The sequence below is a fragment of the Ursus maritimus genome, unplaced genomic scaffold (assembly GCF_017311325.1).
Source record: "Ursus maritimus isolate PB19 unplaced genomic scaffold, ASM1731132v1 scaffold_11, whole genome shotgun sequence".
NCBI classification, from domain to species: Eukaryota; Metazoa; Chordata; class Mammalia; order Carnivora; family Ursidae; genus Ursus; species Ursus maritimus.
Genome location: NW_024423453.1, coordinates 35,994,443 through 36,017,624, shown reverse-complemented (window position 1 = coordinate 36,017,624; position 23,182 = coordinate 35,994,443). Strand labels below are relative to the sequence as shown.

Sequence of the window (23,182 nt, the reverse complement as noted above, 5' to 3'; positions counted from 1 at the left end):
AGGGAATGAACGACTTTTCTAGCTGCATGAAGTGGCATCAAGCCATGGTGGTCACAAAGCCAACCTGAGAGCTTTTCCATCAGCCCCGTGGACAACAGGGAAATGTAGCAAAATATTAAGAATGCGGTGCCATGAAGGAAATAATTCAGGGTGGCAAATTGGAGACCCTTGGATCAGTTGAATTAATTTCTGAAAGCGGTCTAACTTTTGAAAGCTGCTCTGTTTGAAAGGCCTCCTAGATCTGGAGGCGGCGCTCAGCCCTCAGCAGGCTCCGCTCCCACTAGGCTCCGCCCCGCTCCCGAGGAATCTAGAGCTGTCCCAATCCCGAGCCCCGGTGTAGCCTAGCCCCGCCCCTGGCCTGCCCCGCCCCGCCGCCTCAGTAACCCGGACGACGCTCCCGCGTCCCGTCTCCCAGCGCCAGTACTCCGAACCACAGCGGGAGGAGGGGGCAGCACCGGCGCCCCGCACTTGCCGCCGGTGGGGGACACGCTTCCGCGGAACGGAAAACCGGAATTGTTCCACGGGCCAGTCCACCGAGGTTCGTGACGGCGGGGGCGAAGGTCGGGGCAGGACTTTCACAGTTCCTGGGAGAGGCGGGTCGTTCTTCCAGGCAGTCCCGTCCCTTCCGTGACCCCGGCTGACCTTCCTCCATCAGCCTGTAGACTCCCGTCCCACACTTCTTGAGCAGAGGCCCTCGCCATTTACCTCAAGACATGAAGTAGGAGCCTGGAAAGGCGCTTTTCCTGCTTCCCAGTTCACCCGACCCTCTGAGGGCAGTGGGAAAATAAGCAGGCAGAGGAATAAATTATTAGTCCTGGCTGGAATGAGGAAGGAGCAGAAAGGGAACTGAGATGCCCTCGGTTTGGGTAAAGATAACTTCACGTCTAATAAGTTGAAGGTCACATTTGTATTGGAATATATCAATACATATACATAATTCGGATGTACTGGCTTTTCACTGAATTAGTGATTAGCCTCTCCGGTAGGGATTACACTTACGCATAAAAAAAAAAAAAGTACATTTAAATACATAGTAGGTACTTGGTATTATTTGTATGAAGGAATCTTATTTCACAATTTGGGACAGGAAGAGGAGTTATTCTATTAACTAATTTTTAACTTTTTTCTTCTCTCCTTTTCTATTATTATTATTATTCCTGATTTTCAGGCTGAAGTCCATAAGCCTTGGAGAGGCCTTCAACAGTAATCTCCAAAAGTAAGTCAGCTGAACCACAGCCCGCCTTCAACACTTTTCCTGCTTTATATTTTGATTTAACCATCAATAAATGCCATTTGGTAGATGTATGATTTCTACTTATTTTACTTAACAATCTAATTACCTACCACTGTATGCTAAAAGTGTCTAAAAATTCTGATTCAAGGGATAAACATTTAGCGACTCTTTAAACTTCTTTATGTGATTTTTTAAACACTTTTCAGGACCATAATTATTGATATTTCTTCTGTAGTCTTCTTTAATCTTTCATAGTAAAAGAGCTTATGGTGATAATGTCAACAGTTCTAATTCTTATAAATGATTTTGTTGGTGATAGTAAAATCATTTATTTTGCGCTCTCTTGATGACAAATAATAAATTTGTCTCCTGTGATTTATTGGCTTTCTCACATCCCAGAGTGACTGAATTCTAGAGACAGTAGTCATCCTCGGACACAGTCACTCCCCAAGTAGCCTCTGTCTACACAGTGCTAGGCCTATCCCTTCCTCTGTGTTTCCTGATGAGGGCATCTCTGAGGAGAGTGAGCGGGAGGATTACTCTTTGAAGAATTTTACTTGGGGGCCAGAAATTTAAACTCTCACCATGGGACACATTCAGCCTGACCCAGCACACTTAAACCTTTCATCCTATATTTCTCCATTCTCATTTGTCTTTGCATGTGGGGGTCAAACCGTGATACAAGAGCCAACCAGCAGATCAAAGAATCCACCAAATCTCTTCTGAATACCAACAGTGGAATGGCTTCAGGCAGCCTTTTGATCTCTGCATTCTTGGTGCCACATGTAGTGCCACCCACTTGCTGGTACTGGGGGAGCTGCCTCTGGGTCCTCTTCACAGACTGCTTCCCCCTCAGCTCCTGGGGCAAAGCTTGTTTTGGTACCAGCCAGAGAGGTGCCTCTCGTTCTCCATCTCCACTCGCCTGGCTCTGAACCCTCCTCCTCCTTCAGTAGTACCCGTCTTGTGGGATTTCCTCTGTGGTCTTGAGCCAGGAGAACCCCAATGCAGCGCCATTGTTGAGGATGTGTTCCGTTTTTGCCTCAGGCCTAGGATGGTCCCCCCAAAGCATTAATCCCATTTTCCCTGTTGGAGCTCACCTAGGACCTGGGAACAGTGCCTGGCCAACACCAGGGAAGTGATACAACTCACATTAACAAAGAGCAAAAGGCTTTCTTTACTGTACACGTATCATTGAAGTCTAAAATGACAGGCCCCTAAGCATGCTTGCATTTTTTTCTCACCTATTTTCCTCTTGGCTGTTTCTGTATGCTAGAATACACCAACTTCCTACTTTAAGAAAATTCAGCATAAACAAGACTGAACTTATAAAAAGAGATGGTGATTGCTTAGATTAAAAAAATAATTTGTTGCAAGATCCCTTTAAATATTGGATGCATTTCAAATATTATGTGCCATACAATTCATTTCACGCATTACCCATTGTGTAAAACAAAATATCTTTATGTGGCCTTGTATCGATTGTGAAAGAAAAACCCCCTCTTCCCAGCAGGCGTAAGCAAGGTAGGATGTGGGGTTTAAAGCAGGGAGGGAGCCTACTCAACTTCTACCCTAACTCTGAGCTTAAACTTTCCCACATAGATTGGTTGGGGGGCTATTTATTCCAACATTCAGTTAATAACTTTTTTTCCCACTTTATCATTCAGCTCTGACCACCCCCCATCCGGAGTTTGTGCCTTGAGGCTTGCCAGCAGGGCTTGCAATACTTACATTAAACTAAATTTAAGAGTAAAGGTGCTCCTGCTGCTAATGTTCTCAGATCAGAGGAGAGCAAAATGAAGGAACTGGCAGCTGAAACTTTAATGGTAGGAAACGACTCAGATATTGAAAAAAAATCACAGTTCATATGTGTGACAAAGAAGACATGTTCCTCTCCACGTATAACATTTGCATTTGGTTTCTTTAGATGCTTATATTTTCTAGCAAAAATTGTCTAACCCAAGTAAACATCAAAAAGGATAAATTTTACATCACATACCAGTAGGCCAACTTTTGGGGAGGCTTTTACATACCTTGTTGGCTGGATCGAGCTCTGGGGTTTGGTCCCTCTTTCTGTCTACAAGCAGCTGGGTCTTTCTAGTACTTGGAGAAATTACAAGTACTGTGTCCTCATTTGGAAGCTCCTTGGTGAACCTTTTAAGGGCCCTTGTAATTATGTAGAAATCACCCCTGTCACAATGCCCTTGGCAAGCGAAGTGGGCCTCTCAGAACGGTCTTAATTCATAGAGGATGAAATGCCACAATTGAAGCAAACACAGTCATTGTTTTCTTCTGTCCATTTAGAAATCTACTAGGAAAAGACAGAGGAGGGTTAAGAACTGAGATGGTCCAGATTTGCTCTGTAACATCAGAGGACTCTGGAACATAGACGCTTCATAGCTTCTCTGAAATAGGGTCATGGGAGGTGGGTTTGGGAGAGCCTTTGGTATCCTTTCAAGCCTGTACCTGAGATCTATCTTTATGTTGACCATTACTTCTTAACCGCATGTTCTACATAAAGTTGTCACTTAGAAAGTTCTGGTTTCCAGGTAACTCAGCTAATTAATATGACATCTGATTAGAAAAACAGGTTTTTTTTAAATTACAGAAGAAATCACTATATTATGAAGTTACAAAGTAGGAGAGGACCAACATTTGCTGTTCGGTGTGCCTTAAAGCTATAATTATATAAAAATAAGTGGACATTGTTTCATGGATCATATCATGCCCTGATAATCTGGATAATATTAGGATTTCATGGTGTGTAAAACATGACACTGATCCGCATTGGAATTTTCTCTTTAATTATGCAAAAAATTATTTTCATAATAATCTTTTATTTGGAAACACAAGACTGCCTGTTTCTACACTGGATTTCAAAAGGTTTTCCCTTGAGTCTTTTTGTTCTTTCACCCCCCTCCCTCATGGCTTGATAGAGGAATATAGTACCTTGGCTGTTCATAGCTGGCTTTACCTCAGGTCTGACCACGTCTGTCCACCTCCATCTCTATCTAAGCAACCGTCCTCTTTCACTCAGATTTCATAACAACTTCCCGTCTGGCCTCTCTGTTGTCTGTCCTTCTTCCCCTACAGTCTAAGCTCAAAAGGGAAACCAGAGTGAACCTGTCAAGGTGCAAGTCAGGTCATGTCACTCCTATGCTCAGAATCCTTCAGTGGGTTCTTAACTTCATCAAAGGAAAATTCAGTTTTTACAGTTATCTTCAAGACCCTACACCATCGAAACACTTCCAAATTTTTCTTTAACTTCTTCGACTTTGTCTCATTCTGCTCTTATTTATGCCTTCACCACTTGTGAGTATTTGGGTAATTTTGTAGTTCCCTGCTTTATTTTTTGCTGTAGATCTTATCATCATCTGACATTGTATATATTTTGCTTATTTGTGTGTTATCTGTCTTCACCCCACATCCACCCCTATAATGTAAATTTTCTGAGATCAAAGATTTTCATCTTTTTGTTCACTGCTGTATCTTCGGCACCCAGAACAGTGCTTGGGACCAAGTAGTAGCTCAATAAATATCTGTCGAATATATTCAAGGCTGAGGTTGATAGTGCTTTACCCTGAGTCACACATGTAGTAAATATAAAAGTAAGTGATTTAAACCCTAAAACAAACCTTTGAGTTGCTTGGTGAGGCTAAGGGTAGAGGTCAAAACTGGTGGACATGGTGGCGGAATCAAGAGGCTCTGGCCTTTTGGATGCCTCTCTAACAGTAGAAGTGTGCTTTCTTTTGCATCTGAAAGCTCTTGCAGCATGTGACAATTTTTCCATTCTAGGGCCACAGACATGTCCGTACTTCTTCCTACTTAAGGTAAATTTTAGATAATTTTATTTTTATTTTTTTAAAGATTTTATTTATTTGAGAGAGAGAGCAAGAGAGAGAGCAGGAACAGAGGGGAGGATCAGAGGCAGTGGGAGAACCAGACTTCCCACAGAGCAGGGGCGTGACACAGGGCTTGATCCCAGGACCCCGGGACCATGAACTGAGCCAAAGGCAGATGCTTAACCGACTGAGCCACCCAGGCGCCCCTAAATAATTTGATTTAATAGACCCATCTTCATAATTGCTCAGTTACCTTCCTCACTGTGACACATTGCATTTCCTCAAGATGGCCACACCAATATCTCCCATCCCACATTCTCTTCATACAATGTGAAGTTGATGTCCTCCCATCAGTAGGTGAATTGATGTTCATGAGCCTTGACTATGAACAGGTCTTTTATTACAGTAGAAGGGATGCTATGTGACTTCCAAGGCCGGACTCTGAAAGTGGGTATAGTTTCCACCTGGCTTTTCTTTGGCATGCTTGCCTTTGGAGCACTGAGCTACCACATGAGAAATCTGAGGCTGCCCTGCTGTGAGGGAGCCCAAGCCCTATGGGTAGCCACATGTAGTGTTCTAGCAAACAGCCCGGGTAGCCACATGTAGTGTTCTAGCACACAGCCCAGTTAAGGTCCCAGCTAATAGTATTGACTATCAGCTATATGAGATAAGACCCTTACAGATGATTCCTGACCCCTCCCCACCATTGAGTTACCCCCAAGCTTCTGAGTCTTCCCAGAAGAGGCTCAGTCATTATGGTGTAGAGAAAAGCCATCCCGTTGTACCCTGTCCTAATTCCTGACCCACAAAAAGTGTGAAAGATAATAAGATGATTGTTGTTTTAAACAATCTTTCCTGGACCTCTATATTTGAAGTGATTTGTTGCACTATGGTAGCTGTGTGTCTCTTGAGGCAGCTGTCTGCTTGTTGAAAATCAGTTTTAGCATCCATCACTTCTAAGGAAAAGCTTTTATTTGTGAGTAAGAAAGTTTTTAGAAAACAGGAAAGTATGAGCAATTTTCAATTATTGATTGTAACAGGAAAGCAAAGCATGAGCATTTGAAATCCATAGCTATCCTAAAAATCTTCACTCTTTAATTGCAACCATGTCCCTTAACAAAACTCATACCAAAGCTCCTGATCATCTGAATCTTCAATTCATTTATAGATTTTCTCCTTATCTACTTGGTGGATGCAGACAAGTAATAAATCGGCCAAAAGGCAGATGGTAGAAGAAAATAATGAGAAGCAACCTGCAGAAATCCACTCACTGAGTAGCATTCCTGAATAATAGAGCTGTAGCTCTACACACAGAAGCATTCTCAGCTCAGATGACAGACTGTGGATCTCTAATAATGTCTTAAAGGAGTCTTTGAAAGATTCATTCTTTAAAATACTGTTTCTTTTTTTTCTTGGTTTTTGTTGTTGTTGTTGTTTTTCGTAGTCTAAAATGACCACCCTGCCCCCACTGCCCATGACACGGCCAAAGCTTACATCTTTAGCCAGACAGAAGCTGCCATGTTCCCTCAGCACAATTCCAAGGTACGTGACCCTGATTTTCATTTCTTTTCCTACAGAATGAATTTCTTGCAGTAAGTAAGGAATGTCAATGGCACATCTCGGAAAACAAAATTGTTCAAAGACAGAAGTATATTGTTATATTCAGAATTCAAATTTGTTGTTTCAAAAGGATCAATGAACCACATTCAAATATTAAGAATTTGTTTATTTAGAAAACTAGTACTCATTTGATCATTTTATTACCGATTCTAATTATATCATGGTCCCATCAAACTTTGGAGATATATTTCCTTTTAAAAACATTAGTGGAGAATTAAAAACAGAGGCTTTAGGAGTGAAAGGTGTACAGCTTCTAATCCGCAAGGTCCTGAGTGCTAATTTCTGTTCTGGAGGAAGAAGGACACGGTCTCACTACTAGGGTAAGTTGGCAGGCCAGATTTAGGTACTGAACTGATCCTGGGGCTAAAAATGCATCGTCCTGCTGCTGCTGCACTAAACAGCTGCCGTGTTCCTGGAGTTGCCGCCCAGAAACTACGGAAGAGAACAATATATTTTGTCATAAGTATTAATGAGGATTGTATTATTTAGAAATTGCCATTTATGGCTTTATTGAGTTATAGTGATGTATATATTTTTTATTGATAGAAATAACTTGCATCTGTAGGTTTGATTATTTTCTTTATATGCCAAATTTTCACTTCAGACAATGCATAATGATCAAAGTATTATGAGACTACTTTGTTTTGAGAAGGATCATACTTTATTCTTAGTATTTCTGGGAAAGACCAAAGTCCCTGGACCAAAATAAATTGCATACAATTAAACCAACATAGACGTTCCCTTATTACAGCAAATCAAAGTTTCTTCTCAAAAAAATTGAAAAACAGATTTTTCAATACATACATAATTCAGGATATACATATATTCCTATTTTCAATATTACTTTTGAATAATGTGGAGCATTTACAAAGTCTGAAAAAGCTTGTTCTTCCTGCCTTTTATAATGCTTGAGATTCCATTTTCTTTTCAACGTGAGCAAAAATGCGGCCCAATCTCACATCCCTAAAATAAGATGGATTTTAAAGAAAACTATTTCTTGTATTCATTCTATTGAAGAAAAACATCTTTTTTCATAACCATTTAAAGCAAAGTTTTGTATCAGGATTTTCCATTAGCTTCTGAATAAAAACAAATGCTTGTTTTGTTGCGTACTCCCCTTGTTAGGAGATGTCAGTAGTATGCTTGTTTTTAAAGGTGCAAGGGAAGGTAGAGAATCAATATACCACCAGTGTAATAGATTTCTCAGTAAAGTGTTCTTAAAATCACTTTTTGAATAATAATTTGAATTTTATATGTGATTAAAAAACTCACTCAAACATTTCAGAGCAACATTTGGTAATGTTTGGAACAAATGAATTTTACATGTTTGTATCAAGCAGGTGTTCTTAGTTCAAAATCTCGGGCCAAACAGAATACGACTTCTGTATTGCAAAGTTATAATGTGAAGCAACATGAACAAAATGGAAGAGCTTATGAGCTTTGAGGAGAAAACTCCATTTTTCTTAAGAATGCTGATTGTTTAAATGTGTTGGTGTTTTATTTGTTTGCACACCGAGTTTAAGATTCTTCGCTATCTCTTAACAGTCAAGAAAATGAAAATTTGGAAATTATTAATCAACAACCTATCTCTGTGGCTATTGTAGGACATGTATTATATATATGATATTATACCTTAAATATTTCTGTTCTCCCGGTGGCATTTTATATGTTTGGGAGCTTTTCAACTTGATAAAGCAGTGCTTTATTATTTCCTTCCATTTCATTTAGGTCTCAGTTGATCAAAGAAAAGGATGACATAGATCATTACCTGGAGGTGAATTTCAAAGGATTGTCAAAAGAGGAGGTTGCTGCGTAAGTATAACCTCTTAAAGGTACTTTAATATAAAGTTTGTTTCTTTTGTCTTGATTCTTTATTGAAATTTCAGTTTTCCCGTGCACTTTTTCATTAGAACATGGCATTTAAAAATTAAAGCTCATATTAAATAGTGATAAGTCATGTCTATTGATCTTACACATATCAAAGTCTTTAATTTTATGGCTTTCAAAATTCTCATAGTTACCAAGATATTGTACTATCATGTTTGCAGTATTTTAGTTAAGTCTGTGCTGTTAATTGCTTATTTACTTCCATTTTAAGGTGCATTGCCTCCATGGGGGAGAAAAAAGCTTTTAGAGAAAGATCATGTCTTCTTTCCCTAGTGATTTAGAACAAAAATTCTGTACTAATGTATGTTCCTCCCCTCGCCGAAACCCACAAAAAAAATGAGTGGATCATAGTTTATTGGTTGCTTTTTAAATAATTCTAAATTGTCTGGATTTATTTTATCAATGAGCAATATAAACTTTGTCATTTTATCACTAGTTAGAAACTAATTTATGGTTTAAGTAAAAAACTATAAAAATCTGTGTAGGTTAGTGAGAAATGAGTAAAAACCTAAAATAATAGCTGAACAGACTTAATATTTCTTAGCTATAGACTTGGTGACCGTGTTATCATCAGATCTTTAGATGCAAGCATTTAAAAACAGAAATATTATAAATTCACATGCATCTTATGGAACTCATTAAATGATTCAATTAAATTATTTTATGCAGTAAATGTTTTTAACAACCTCTCAATTAGTATTGTCTAGTGCTATGGGAGTCCACTGAAAGAGTTTTCTTAATGATATTTTTGGTATAGTTTTTCATAGAGTCTAAAATTCCAAGTCTCTTGATATGTTTCATTTTATTAGATACTATCTTTGTCAATTTGCATGTAATATGGAAAAATGGAATAGTTCATTCTGACAGTATCTACTTTATTTTATAGAGTGACAAAATTTTACAATACCCGTAATCACTGTCTTCCTTGGAACACTGTTGACAGCCATGTGTAGTATCTGGGATTTTTGGTTAAATGCTGTTCTGTTTGTTAATGTAGTAACTTTCCATGGTGACCTGTTGGATAAAATTAAAGGTTAATATTGTCTGAGGTTTAAAAAGTTCAAAAAATATATATATATATGTGATATTTTCATTCTGATTTAAATATAATGATATCCAAATATCTGTAATTGGCTTAACAATTAGGAATTAAATTTGGAATAAACTTATGCTTCACATATTTTAACAAGCAAGAAATTCATATACAGCACTTAAAATCGGCTAAACTTTCAGTCTGCCTGAAGAAAACTTTGATCTAAAACAATGCAAAATAGGCTTTGCTGATGAGTATTCTCTTAATATTTTTTTTTCATTAAGGATATTACCAAATTGATTTCAAATCCATAGTATGCTACAGAAAACAAGTAGCACCGGGTAATTCTCCAGCCTCACAATTGTATTCTCCTTAAAGTTTCCTGCAGCTGACTACTTTTTTAGACCAAAGCTGGGATAGTGAATGCAAACCTTCATAGGAAGATAGCTTGTACTTAGCTCACTCTTCTGCTTTTGATTGATATGTATTCTAGACTTCGCCACAGACAAACTAATTGAATAGCATGTAAAGGAGAAAACTGATGAATAATTTCAGCGCTCTCAGCAATACTCAGCAGGTGCCGTGAGGAATTATGCATATTCTGTTAACCAAGGAATTGCTATGTAAAACTTTTTATTAGTCAGTCAACTCTAAAAAGATAAATTGGTCAGCAAGCATTTAAGTGCCTACTTTATCTCTAATGCTAGGTTTTTCACAGTGGGAGAGACAGTGATATCCTCTTGTAAAATATTTGGCCCCATGCTTGTCTCTATTTGAGACAATAAGATTTATGAACAGGAAACAAATATGGAATGAATGAGGGCTGATTGTATTGTGAAGTGCAGGCTCGAGGTCTAGAGGAAATCAGAGAAAACTAAGGTGGTAGGATGAAACCTGCCAAGGAAGACAGATTTTGAGTTTAGCTTTCTGCCTGGTAGCATTTTAAGGTTACCAAACTAGTACTTCACAGATCCTCAGTATAAAAACGGGAGAAACTGAATCAAGTTTTCAACTAGACAAAAGCAATATCTAAGATACACCTTTAAGTCTCTCTATATACTGCTTCTTCTTTAAGATGGTAATATATATATTATATGTAATATATATATATATAAAGATGCTAAGATGATTATATATATGTTCATTATATAAGTGACACACACTAGCTTTGATATCCCATAATATGTATGTGCTCTCTGTCTAGTCCCAAAATAACTCCTCCTCATCTAACCCAAAATGCACCAATTTGCTTATATGTAAACTCACTCTCTGTGACTTTCCTTCTATCATAATTGGTGGAGAGTTCCTATTCTCATCTAAGGATGATGCCTCTGCTTGTGCTCTGGATACCATCCCCTCTTACTTGTTCCAAGACTTTCTCCTGCATTTAAACATATTTTTCTTCTACATCATCCTTTTCCCTTTCCCCTGGATCAATCTCACTAGCATTCATATCTCCTTTAGTATTTCCCTTGACTTCTTCTCCCCCTCCAGGTTCTATCCCATTTTCCTCTACCCTTCATAGCAACCAGAAGCACCGTCTCAGTATTTGTACCCATTCTTGCATCGACTGACTCTAAATAGGTGTCCACCCCCAGAAGTCACAGAAATCTCTGTTTAGAGTGACCAATGTCCTCCATTTTTACCACATATAATGATCACGTTTCTGTCCTCATCTTGCTTAATGTCTTCACAACATTCAATAGAGCTGAGCACTCTCTCATTGGTTACTCTGTACTTGTGGCTTCCAGGATGCCATGTTCTGTGGTTTTCCTCCAGACTCTGACTGTGCCACCTTAGTGTCCTTTTCTGGCTGTTTTTCTCTTTTCAAACTCTCAGTGGTGCGTTGTCCTAGGGCTGAGTCTTAGGCCCTCTATTCCAGTGGCACTCTCCCTGGATCCAGTCTTGAGTACTGCAATACCCTGATGACCAGCACATTTATAAATCCAGCCCTGAGCTCTCCATTGAGCTCCAAATTTTTATATCCAACTGCCTCCTTTACATATCTACTTGGTTACTTAATAGACGTGTTTAAATTAATCTGGCCACAAACTGGACTCTTGATTTACCCGTACTTTCCCTCACGTCCCCTACCAAATAATCCCCCACAGTCTTTCCTCAGGTCAGTAAATGGCACCAAGGCAGCCATGAGTTGCACCCTGACTTCACCACCCTCCCCCATCTAATCCATCACTACGTCCTATCAGATATAACTCCTAAATATATCCTGTGTTCATCTACTTCTCTTCACTGTATAGCCACCATCATCCCTTGCTAAGATCACTAGAATAGTCTCCCAACTGCTCTTCTCCTATCCCCTCTAATTCTGCCAAAATTCAGCCTTCAGATTCATCTTTTGAAAAAAAAATTAGATCATGACATTCACCTGCTTAAAACCCTCTGAGAGGGGCGCCTGGGTGGCACAGTTGTTAAGCATCTGCCTTCGGCTCAGGGTGTGATCCCAGCATTACAGGATCGAGCCCCACATCAGGCTCCTCTGCTAGGAGCCTGCTTCTTCCTCTCCCACTCCCCCTGCTTGTGTTCCCTCTCTCGCTGGCTGTCTCTCTCTGTCAAATAAATAAAATCTTTAAAAAAAAAATAAAAAAAAATAAAACCCTCTGAGACCTTTCCATTGTTCTTATGATAATCTCTAAGGTTTATCATGGTTTGGACTTTACGGTGCATGATTTGGACTTCGCTGACCTCTCTGACTTTATCTACCATTTTCCCCACCACTCACTTCTCTCACTGTGGCCTTATTGCTGACACTTTGTTGTCCAGCAGGTGTCATCTTGAATGTGACCTCTTCAGTCTGCCATTCCCTGACTTCATAATCCAGTAGCCCTCACCCCAACTCTGCTTACTCTCAGCCAAATCATTTGGCTCTATTTCTGCTATAACTTGGCCCCCTTCTTGCATTGGGAGCCTGTGTGTCGACTGTCTTCATCCCCAGCAGAATGGATCTGCAAGGAACAGGAGCATGTCTCTGTGTGCCCTGGCACATGGTTGGAGCTCAACACTGGCAAGTTGAATGAATGAGTGAAATAAACATCAGATTGACACCATGCAATAGGTATCCTGCAATGAGTATTCTTTGGTTACAATATTTGCAGGTCAGTGTTGTATGTGACTCGTTTGAATATTGAATCAAAGCAGCTTAACTCAAAAAAGTGTTTTATGTACACAAGTAGGGGTATAAAATTGAAACGAGTGATTGAGCAGGACAAGCTAGAGTAGTTGTTCCTGGAATGGCCAAATCCATTTTACTTTGGAATGGGTAAAGGAGTTCAAAAGCAAAGGGCTTGTGAGTTTTTTATTATCTACATTTACAGAAGAATTTCAGTATGCTTCATTAATTTTTAAGTGACTGGGTTATTTGTGTGCCCACCAGGTACATTTCCCCCCACATTTTGTACTCACATACAATATAATTGACACTGACAATTTCACTTTCTTAGATAAATCTTCAAATAGTTCATTGATGGTATTTGACTGACTTTTAACAACTAAAGAAGATCCTGTTGTGGTTTTGTACTTTGTTTTTTATTCTCTTATATTATCAGGATATCATATTTTTTCAAAGGATTGAAAGTATCACTTATTATCATATTGTAATTGCTTTGAGTAGCTAAGTAATGAAAGTATCATTTGTGGATTCAAATAAAAATTTCTGGGGGGCAGTTTTTACAGCTTCAGCTATGTATATGAGGATACAAATAAACAAAATCATCAAGGGACAGAGAATGCTAATCTGCTCAGTATTACTTTCTGCTTCAGCTATCACGTAATATGTGGAAGAATAGATTTAGTTCAAAACCGCGTGTATCTCTGATATTGCTTTCTTGCAGAGCACCTTTCGGCATCATCGGTTGAAGTGTGCTAAGCATCACTTTGTCAGCACAATGGCAGTTAGACTTGTCAGTTACCATGTTCGACGAGTTTGGGTTGTAAAGAAACAAAGAGCCATTTATTTTCATATCTTTTAAAGCCTTTCTCCCCTTCCTCATTTTGAACTGATTTATACTTAGGCAGTTAAAGTAAATTAGCGTTTTACCGATGTTAAGTTTTCATCTTGAGTTTATTTCAAAATCGTCTCCCAAAGGTGCCTTTACGAACCACAGATATTCTTGTTATAAGCAAATTTAGCACCTGGATCTGTACAGTGGCCAGGTAATCAGAGTAGGTGTAAGGCAGTGAGAACGTTTATTCAGGATATATTTCACAATAACCCTATGGGAGTTTAGATTCCTTCAGTTGTGCTGTTCCTCTGCTTCATTGATCTTGTTTACTCTTAAAAATCATTTTGTGTTCTCTCCAAAATATTTTTCTCTTTTGTAAAGTAATAACTGAAATTCTGTATGGGGTTTTCCAAATTAACCTTCTGAAATGGACAGTTGCCGAATAAATGATTGCATGACTAACAGGAACAGGCAGGGAAGAGAGGGAAAGGAAGCTGCCCCTCTTTCCTTCTGGTTTGCAGACAGGGTTTTAAGGTCTTCCTGATTTGAGAAAGAGAGACAGGATTTTGATGTATTGAAACGGAGAGGTGATTATTCCTTACCTTCTCATGAATATAAAAAAAATTAAGCAATAGCAGAGAATAGTGATAGGAAGAGAGGACGGGTATCTTTCCTTTTTATTTATTTTCATTTATTTACTTACTTATTTAAATTCTAGTATTGTCTTCCACAGCAGAACTCTAGGATGTGTAACTAAGAAAGAAAAGACTTTTTTTGACCATAATTTTTTTAAAAAAAGAATACTGAAATGAATAAAGTTTAAAACTTTGGATTTTAAAAAATGTAGTTGGAAGGAACTTTAAAAAAAAAATTCTTCCCTAGGTGCTAAAAGGATCTCAGATTTTCATCAAAATTAAGTCTAAATAAATGAAAGAAGGGGAAAGATTTCCAATATTAACAGAACACAGAAATGCCAATTTCTTACTTATGTCTTTATGTCCTTTAAAAGATTGCTTTAAAATATTATTTTCAAACATGGCGTTTAAACTTAGCAGCTCTATTAGACTTAAAAAAAAAGTCTTTGTAAGGCAAAAGCATAGGAATCATGACATTGCAGCTGTGGCTGTTATGGGAGCCAATTTCTTCCTCAGTTGGAAATTTGGTTTTGCTGCTTAATACCCATGTAATCTTATGAGGGTTACCTGTTTCCTCTAATCTTTGGTTTCCCTAACCATTTTGAGAGCACAATAATAACAGGAAATTCTAATGAAAGTTAAATGAGATTCTCTGTAGGAAGCACATATAGACAACCATTGATTTAGTTATTTAATTGCCATTGATTTTTTTTTGCTTTTAAAGCATTTATTAATATAAATAAAATAAATATTTCACATTAACTTTATGTGTTGATTTAGGTATTAATATTAATTTATTACTTAGAAAAGTAATATGTACAGTCACATAAATATGTACAGTCACATATTTTGCTTTTTACTAGGTATCATTTTCATCATGTTCAGATTTTAATAAGAGATACATTTCAAATTTAGTAATGCTAACCAATGAAGAGAACATTTTTTTTTAGATTTCAACTTACAGTAAATTTTTCATAAACTAACTTATGCTGTACCAAGCAATACAATTTGTATAGCCTGCTAAGTTATTTCAAACACTTAAAAACATTTCTACAAATCGCTTAAGCTTACTATTACTATGATAAGATTACTTTACATATAAACCTACAGTTTCAGACATGTAAGGAATATAGCCAGAGAACGTGGCTTTTCTCAAAATAGCTTCTAAACCTGAAAGTGCACAATGGCCCTCCTCTATTTGGAAATCACCTGGGAAATTGCTCTTTCAGGAACAAAGAACAAAGTGATAAAAGGAGATAAACACCCAGGTACCACAGAGGTTGAATCAGTCGGAACTGTCAGTGGGATGAGCCACCCAGGTGTCCCCCATCTTAACTGTTTTTAAGAGCACAGTTCAGTGGCATTAAATACCTTCATACTGTTGTGCAACCATCACCACCATCTATCCTCAGAATTCTTTTCATCTTGCAAAACTGAAACTCTGTAGCCAATAAACAATACCTCACCCCTCAGCTCCTTGGAACCACTGTGCTAAATTCTGTCTCTATTATTTTGACTACTCATATAAATAATTCATATAATTAAAATCATTCAGTAGTTAACTTTTTGTGACTGGCTTATTTTACTTTGCACAATTTCCTCAAGGTTCATCCATGAACCTTCATTTGTAAGAATTTCCTTCCTTTTTAAGGCTGAATAATATTCCATTGTATGTATAGATGGTATTTCACTTATCCATTCATCTATTGATGGACACTTGGGTTGCTCCTGTATTTTAGCTGTAAAATGCTGCTATGAATGTAGGTGTACAAATATCTCCTCAAGACCCTGTTTCCAATTCTTTTGATTATAAACCCAAAAGTGGAGTTTCTAACTAATTTATAATTTTATTTAAAAATTTTTTTGGAACCACCATTCTGCCACAACAGTGGCTGTGCCATTTTATATTCCCATTGACAACATACAGGAGTTCCAATTTTGTCACATCTTCACCAACATTTATTTATTTATTTATTTATTTATTTGTTTATTTATTTATTTTGCTTTTATGGTAGTAGCCATCATACTCATCGTGAGTATGAGGTGGTATCTCATCGTGGTTTTGATTTCCATTTCCCTAATGATTAGTGATGTTGAGCATCTTTTCATGTGCTTATTGGTCATTTGGATATCTTCTTTGAAGAAATTTCTATTTGAGTCTTTTGGCCATTTTTGAATTGAGTTGTTTTTCGCTATGAACTTTCAGAAGTTGTCTATGTACTGTGGATGTTAATCCCTTATCAGATATATGACTTGCAATTATTTTCTTCTATTCCATAGGTTGCCTTTTCACTGTTTATAGTGTCTTTTGATAACAAAGGTTTTTAATTTTCATGAAGTCCAGTTTGTCTATTTTGTCTTTTATTCCCTGTACCTTTGGTGTCATATCCAAGAAATCATTGCCAAAACCCGTGTTGTAAGACTTTGCCCTAAGTTTTCTTCTAAATGTTTTATAGATTTAGCTCTTATATTTAGGTCTTTGACCCATTTTAATTTATGTATACAGTGTTAGGTAAGGGTTTAACTTAATTCTTTTGTATGTGGATATCTTGTTTTCTGACCATCGATTATTAAAAAGTGTCCTTTCCTCATTGAATAGTCTTGACATCCTTATCAAAAATCATCTGGCCATGCACATAAAGATTTATTTCTGACTTTATTCCATTGGTTTATTGTCTGTCTTTCCTTAGATATGTCTTCTTTAAATTTTTTCAACAGTATTTTATAATTTTCATTGTACAAGTCTCTCATCTTCTTAGTTAACTCCTAAATATTTTATTTTATATATTGTTGTTATTGTAAGTGAAGTCGTTTTCTTAATTTCCTTTTCAGATTATTTATTGTTAGTGTATAGATATCTACTGAATTTTGTGTGTTGACCTTGTGTCCTCCTAATTTGCTGTATTTATTAGTTCTAACAGCTTTTTTGTGGAATCTTTAGGGTTTTCTAAATAGGGTTTCTACAACACTGGAAACAGATCATTTTACTTCTTTCCTTCCAATTTTGATGCCTTTTACTTCTTTTTCTTGTTTAGTTGTTCTGGCTAGGACTTTCAGTACTATGTTGAATAGATGTGATGAAATTGGATATCTTTGCCTTATTCCTGATCCAAGAGGGAAGCCTTTAGTCTTTCATCATTGAGTATTATGTTTGCTGTGGGTTTTTCATATATGGCTTTTATTATGTTGAGGTAGTTTCCTTCTATTTTTATTTGTTAGGTGTTTTTATCATGACGGTATTGAACTTTGTCAAATGCTTTTTCTGTATCATTTGGTCTTTCTTAGGGACAGTTTCAGTTGGTTTATTTTTTTGTCCCCACGAATGGGATACTTTCCTGTTTCTTTGTATACCTTGCAATTTTGTTGTTGTTGTTATTAAAAATTGGACATTTGAATTTAATCATGTGGTAACTGTGGTAATCAGATTCTTCACCTTTTACAGCATTTACTGCTATTTTGTTTTTGTTTTATTTTGCTTTGTTTTGTTTTATTGTTGTAGCCTGTCTTCATGACTAGGATCAGCCTGAGGTGTACTTTTAAGGTCTTCCCAGGTCTTTTCTGAGCCTGCACCCCTCCATGGGCATGTGTGGTGACTAACTAATTTCCCCCCTATGTATATTTGCTTTCGAATGTCCTAGCTTTTAATGTCTGCCTTTTGAAGGGTAAAAAAAAGGGGGGGGGGGAGAATGGTGCCAGAAAAGCACCAGTCCTTTGCATCTCCTGGAAGTTGCTTCAGCCTGAAAGGGAGGGGCTTATAAGAAGAGAGGTATATGTGCAATAATGGCTGCCCTCTTCTGTGTCTTCCTGTCCATGATCAGAAGGAACAATCAATGATCAGAACACAGAACCCCAAGATAGGGGCCTTATTGCCTACCCTGGTTCCTGGAAGCTGTTTGCATGCTGGACCCAGAACTAGTGCATGAATGCCTGCCATGGGGCTTGGGGGTGGTTGATGAGTGGCTGCCACTGAACTAAGGGCTGAAACTGAACAAAATTAATCACAATTTACTGTCCAAGCCTTCCCTTGGAAGTTGCAAAGCTTTGGTAGACTCTAGCACTCCAAAATAATTACATCAGATTGCAATTACTGTCTGGGTTGGGAGACAGATTGGTGGAGCTTCTTACACCACAATTTTTCAAGAATCCTTTTCATTATCATTCTCTTTTGAACTAAAAATTTTAAATGTCTAGTTATAAGAAATAAAAAGAATGGAGACGCCTGGGTGGCTCAGTCAGTTAAGCATCTGCCTTCGGCTCAGGTCATGATTCCAGGGTCCTTGGATCGAGCCCCGCTTTGGGCTCCCTACTCACTGGGGAGCCTGCTTCTCCCTCTGCCTGCTATTCCCCCTGCTTGTGCTCTCTCTCTCTCTCCCTCTCTCTCTGTCTCTCTGACAAATAAATAAAATATTTTTTAAAAAAGAAAGAAATAGAAAGAATGTATAAATGTATAGAGGATATTTTAATCACTTAAATTATTTGGGAACTTAAATTTTTGTTTGGAATGGTTCTCTGAGATCATTTTATTTATTTATTTATTTAAGATATTGATTGACTGATTGATTGATTAGTCAGAGAGAGAGAGAGAGAGAGAGCAAGCACAAGCAGGGGGTGGCAGGCAGAGAGAGAGGAAGAAGCAGGTTCCTGCGGAGCAAGGAGCCCAATGTGGGGCTTGATCCCAGGATTCCGGGATCATGATCTGAGTCGAAGGCAGATGCTTAACTGACTGAGCCACCCAGGCACCCCTCTCTGAGATCATTTTAAATAATCTGTACTTTCTTTGATCTTGGAAAGTTCTATATATATACATATATAGTTATATATAGTGTGTGTGTTTATAAATATATATATAGTATGTGTGTATTTGTGTGTGTGTGTGTGTGTGTGTATCCTCAAACTGTGATTTCACTTAATCTCAGTTTTCTACATATCACCATATAAGCGTCTTTTATATATTTTAAGCACTTTTCTTCAAGCTAATGTGTAAGCATGTTAAACAAAATCAAATATTATGAAAAAACCTAGGTAGAGAAGAATATGTCGTCATCTTTGCCATAATCCACACACCCTGGGTAAAACTTGGCAGTCTCTTTCTGCTAAAAATAATATCAGGGATACCACATTAATTAAGATATCAAATTTAGGTTAACCAGCAGCAGTATATGTATGTAAACTTTGGCATAAATGAGAAAAGCTCTAGAAAAATGGTATTTTACTATCAAGAGGGATGCGTGGAGCCATCTTTAGAACAAATCAATTGACTTAGAAATTTCTATAAAATTGGGTTGTCTGATTTAACAAGCTTGGCTATATTGTTTTCTGTGGAAACCTCTCATTTTTCTAACTTTTTATGGATTGAAACTGTGAGGAAGAGGCTAACATGCTGAAATGACATCTGATAAGGGGAAGTCAAAAGAATCAGCCACTAATAAAAGGTCGAACTGTCTGGGGATATACCTTGGAAGGGCAAGTAATGACTAGGCCCTTCAGGTACTCTTTTCAGTGTGTTTACATTGTGCTGGAATTAAGTAATTGAAATTTAGTAGCAAAGTATTGTTTTGTTCACCTTACTCTGTTTCGTATGGCAGGGAAATAAATGTATTTTAGAAAAAATATGTTTTGATTTGCTAGTTTTGTTTCATTCTAGGCTTTTTTTTTTTTTTTTTTGTATTTAAAGGTTTTGGTTGTTTGGAATTCACCAATGTGGATCCCCTCAGTTCTTAATTAAAATTAATTATGCATTAATTCACAAAGTAATTAATTAATTACTATAGTGTCTTCCAAAACTCTTAGGTATTCAATAGGAAGGAATCTTTCCAAACCTCTTTTGCCCTTTAATTTTTTTTCATTACATTCACATTATTCCTAAGGGATTGGAAGTTACTTAGAATAATTTTGAAGTGCTTAAATTTTATTCTAGGTATATTGGGAAATCATTGGAGCATTTTAAGCAGGGAATGACATGATGTAACTTCATTTTAAAAGGATCACTAAGACTGCTCTGAGATATTTGCCTGGGTAACAGCCCAAGTGAGAGATGATAGCAGCTTGACCAGGGTAGATCTAGTGGAAATTATGAGAAATGGTTTGATTTAGAATAAATTTAGCTGATAGGGAGATCAGATCTTACCAACAGAATGAATGTGGGAGTGAGTTAAAGGAAGTAATCAAAGATGATGCCTTCTGAACTGACCTGAGCAACTGGGACAGTGTCTTGTTCACTGCTGAGTTTCCACTACCTAGAACAGTACCCAGCACATAGTAGGCACTCAATCAGTATTTTTTAATTAAGGCCAACCACACCTCAGTCTATGCAATTGCTACCATTCCCACTTTGAAATTTATTATTTGCCAAAATAATAGTAATGACTAACATTTGTTGAGCACTTAACCATGTCTCAGAAACTGCTCTAAGTGCCTCATGTATTAATTCATTTAATCATAGAAAATCTTTGTTAGTTCCATTTATAGCTAAGGAAACTAAAGCACGGATATATTAGGTGACTTATCCACAGTCACACAGCAAACAAATAGAAGAACAGGAACTTGAACCTATGTAGGCAGGTTCCAGAACGCATCCTGAAACCATTACACTATTCTGTCTTTGGATTTACTCAGGTCTTCATTAACCTATGTTCTCTCTTATCTCCCAACTTGAGTGTATTACCATTCTCTTGGCCTAGAATGCTTTTTCCCCTTATCATTTCATGGCTAACTCTTACTCATTCTTAAATGGCTTCACTATAATCCATAAACCTGCTACTATATCCATAATAAAAGGTACTACACCTGTACTACCCACAACTGCTCACATCTTGGCACTCATAGCATTGCATTGTCACGGCTACCTTGTTTCTTCTACTAGACTACAAGCTCCAAAAAGGCTGGAGCCATGGCTGCTTTGCTCACATGTGCATCCTTAGTACTCATACGGTGCTTGGCACACAGGACTTAGGGGATCAATGAATGATCAATGAATGATCAATGAATGATCTTTTACTCGTTTATAGCCTTGTGTATGTGTTCTGCCTGAAATGGCTTTCTCCTTCCACCATGCTCTGTGTACTTGGTAAACTTCTGTTTTCCAAGTATTTCTTGCTCTGTGAGGCTTCAGAGCCATCCTCAACAACATAGTAGGTAGAGTTCAGAGCTCCTGCTTGAACCCTCTTAATAGCCATTGACAATCATATATGTGTAGGGTTTTTTCCTTCTTGATTAATGTTACAAAGTATAGACTGTGACCCCCTGTGGATATGGTTATGACCCATCAGTTTGGGGATCGTGACTAGCTTTATTTTTTTTTTAAGATTTTATTTATTTATTTGACACAGAGAGAGAGGGCACAAGCAGGGGGAGCTGGAGGCAGAGGGAGAAGGAGAAGCTGGCTCCCCACTGAGCATAGAGCCTTGTGTGGGGCTCAATCCCAGGACCCTGGGATCATGACCTGAGCCAAAGGCAGATGCTTAACTAACTGAGCCACCCAGGTGCCCCATGACTAGCTTTTTAAAAATGAAAGAGAGAGTAGTAAAATAGAATAGAAAAGAGTATATTACATAGAATAAGCCTAAATATTGGGAAGCTACCAACTGTAATGCAACAGAGAATGAGTTCTAAAACCGGACACCCTGGACGCAAATCCCAGCTTTACACTAACAGAGTAACCACTTGACTTTGGCCAAGTTATTTATTCTTTCTGTGTCTCTGTTTCCTCATATGAAAAACAGGAATAATAATAGGGCCTGGCTCATGGAATGGTTACAAGGATTAATTAAGTTAATATTTATAAAGAGATTAAAACACTTTGAGGATTAGTGTGTTTCAACTTTTGTTTCATATGCGTACATATATAAAATATATATGTGCCTGTACTGAACTGCTGTGTAAAATGTCTTTCTCACTGTGGATTGCCACAAGGAAAGGACTCTGCTCTAGGCATAGAGTTCATTGAACGTAGGGATTGTATTTCATTCTTCTTTAAGACTCTTCTGACTTACATAAAAGTTACACTTTATTTCTTGCTTTCTTTCTAGAAAGGATTGAAAAAACTTAAAGTTAACATTTTATATTATACATCTGTCAGATTATAAATAGAAAATGAGAGGTAAATAAAGGAAGAGCCCGTACATATGCTGCTCACTAGAGTCAATATAATTTCCCCGATGGAACATTAAGTTTCAGTCTGAACCTCTCGGCACGTTGGGGAAAAGGGGAGATGTGATGGACTATAAAATTCTCATTACCTGATGAGAGGAAACATACAAGTTCTTCATGAGAGACAAGCTTTTTTCCTGATTCGAAATTCCAAAGAAAAGTTATCACATGGCCTTCTATAAGAAAAATGGAGCAACAAAATAGAATTTTGCACACCTAGTAAACAGTAAAATGGGCATTTAGACAGCTTGTCATAAATATTGCATCTCTTAACTAGGTTTTATTTCAGGTAAGATAGTAATAGGTAAGAGATATTAAATGAATACTGTGTGCTGGTCTCTGTTTAAAGTGACCCTCTCAATAACCATGTGAAAAATTGTTGTTACTCCCAGAGACCAAGGCATAGAGAAATTGAGTAATTTGACCAAAGTGATCTAATGTTATACAGAAGCAGAAGCAATGAGATAGAAAAAAATGATTTGTAGAGACAAAGGAATGAATAAGCTGGAAAAAAAAAAATTGACCAGACCTCCATCAAAGATCAGATTTCCAGATGCCTCCTGAACTCCCACTCTTACTCTGGATCTAGAATGTCCCTCTGGGTTTGCCTCATAATGATTAGTCATTCTTTAATCCTTATATAGATTTCCATAAAATCTTTTGAAGCTTGTCCAAAACAATCTCTTATCCTACAACCAGAATAGCCAAAGAAATATGTTGCTGAACTAGGGATTTATCCTTAAAGTTAGCTCAGCCTGTGGTTTTTTCCACTTCAACATCAAGATCAAGATGGATGTTAAGTACATTTCCTTCCTATATTTGAAATG

The 23,182-nt window shown here is 37.6% G+C and overlaps 1 protein-coding gene across 1 annotated transcript in view; it reads left to right on the top strand.

The window, feature by feature from the left end:
* The first annotated feature begins 417 nt into the window (after positions 1-417).
* The window catches only part of TTC29 (tetratricopeptide repeat domain 29), a 232,049-nt gene continuing 209,284 nt past the window's right edge, over positions 418-23,182 (top strand). The window contains exons 1-4 of the mRNA XM_008685456.2: positions 418-538; positions 1,169-1,216; positions 6,518-6,615; positions 8,422-8,505. Coding sequence (XP_008683678.2) covers positions 6,524-6,615; positions 8,422-8,505 — 176 coding nt within the window. The 5' untranslated portion in view covers positions 418-538; positions 1,169-1,216; positions 6,518-6,523. The remainder of the gene's footprint in view (positions 539-1,168; positions 1,217-6,517; positions 6,616-8,421; positions 8,506-23,182) is intronic.